The 1,684-nt window shown below is 34.8% G+C and overlaps 1 protein-coding gene across 1 annotated transcript in view; it reads left to right on the top strand.

Annotated features, from left to right (window-relative positions):
• Positions 1-627: 627 nt before the first annotated feature.
• Positions 628-1,684, top strand: part of pmelb (premelanosome protein b) — a 10,147-nt gene continuing 9,090 nt past the window's right edge. Inside the window, exon 1 of the mRNA XM_008414661.1 lies at positions 628-727. Within this exon, the coding sequence (XP_008412883.1) occupies positions 670-727 (58 nt within the window). The 5' untranslated portion in view covers positions 628-669. The remainder of the gene's footprint in view (positions 728-1,684) is intronic.

Below are 1,684 nucleotides of genomic sequence, written 5' to 3'. Positions count from 1 at the left end.
TATTTGCTCGATTGTTTTCAGAATCAGAATCAAAAATTACTTTATTGTTATTGTGCAGACGTACAACAAAAAGGGTTTCAGTACCGTCCGTCCAACGATGATGACAGGACGGCAAATAAACTGCAAAAACACAAAATCTCACCAGTATTTCTGGTCCAGTTTCTACTGCAAATATCATTTTGAATAAGACAAAACTAACTTACAAGTAATTTTTCAGCTWGGTATACGAACTTGTTTTAAGTCAATAATTAACTAATATTGATGAAAAAYAATYAGTTCCAGAGGCAGATTATTTGACTTATTACATTAGAAAAATATCATAAGTGAAATAATTTTCCAGTGACAATAGTACTTTTTCATCAACATTAAGAAATTATTAAAATAAACTCTTGTATTTTGCTGGAAAGTTACTTGTAAATTAATTCTGTCYTATTTTAAACGWAGYAAGATATTTGCACWAGAATAGACTAGAAACTAGATCAAGAGTACTTGGTGAGATTTTGTGTTTTTGCAGTGTAATCGAATCCCAATGAGACAAAGCGTTCTTAAACCGAGAGGGGAGGAGCAGCAGGAAGGCAGGKGCTTCTGCAGCTAAARCCTCAGAGTTTATAAAGGCCGTCCTTCGCTGCCTCCTGGTTCTTAAGGGGCCGTTTCACAGGGGACGAGACGATGTGGACGTCCGCTCTGCTGCTGGTGCTTCTCACTGTAACTTCACAAACTTTGGCAAGTGAGTACAGAAAATCATTTACTTTTTATTACATTTATCAGGAATTAAATAAAATGTTGCATGAGACAAGATGCAGAAATCAAATCAGAATCTTACCATCGGATCAAAACTGTTTGTGAAATATCCACACTTAGCAGTAAATGTAATTTACCAGCCAGAAAACTTAACTGGCCACAAAAGAGGATTAGATGTAAATTATTTACCACTTCATGCTGCTGGATGTGCATAAAAAAGTTAAATAAATGACAAAAAGCAGCTATTTACACTGCAAAATCACCAAATCTTACCAGTAAATCACCAAATCACAAAAATTAACTTACAACTAATAAACTTGTTTTAAGAAAAATAATTCCTTAATATTAATGAAAAAGTCTTTGTTTCATTGGAAGATTATTTCTTTTAAAACGAGACATTTTCCCTGTAAGTGAAATWATCTGCCAGAGGAACTAGCACTTTTTCATCAATATCAAGAAATTTTTGACTTAAATCAAGTTCCTATTTCTTGCTGAAAAGTTACATTAATTTTGTCTTATTTAAATTTTCCCTATAAACTAAACCAGATTTACTTAAGATTTTGTGTTTTTGCACATGAATTATAGATATTTTCTGACAAGTTATTGACTTTATAGAAATTCTTCATAGTGAGCATGCATGCAGCGACAGCGGAGAAGAAAAACTTTCCTTTAGCAAGAAGGAGACACAAAAACAGACAGAAGAACTGATATATTTTCTATATTCATGAAAAGTTAAAAGTTAATAATATGAGAAGAAGAACGTTTGATTTCCTCTGTGAAGAGGAAACATCAGACCAGATGGAGATTCTGTGTAGAGAAAACATCCATCCATCCATTTTCTTTCACCCTTGTCCCTCAGTGGGGTCGGGAGGGTTGCTGGTTCCTCTCCAGCTAATGTTCTGGGCGAGGGGTGGGGTCACCCTGGACAGGTCGCCAGTCTGTC

The sequence above is a fragment of the Poecilia reticulata genome, linkage group LG7, assembly GCF_000633615.1.
Source record: "Poecilia reticulata strain Guanapo linkage group LG7, Guppy_female_1.0+MT, whole genome shotgun sequence".
In the NCBI taxonomy this organism is placed as follows: domain Eukaryota; kingdom Metazoa; phylum Chordata; class Actinopteri; order Cyprinodontiformes; family Poeciliidae; genus Poecilia; species Poecilia reticulata.
Note: the sequence above shows the minus strand (reverse complement) of the source record. Positions and strands in the feature narration are given on the sequence as shown.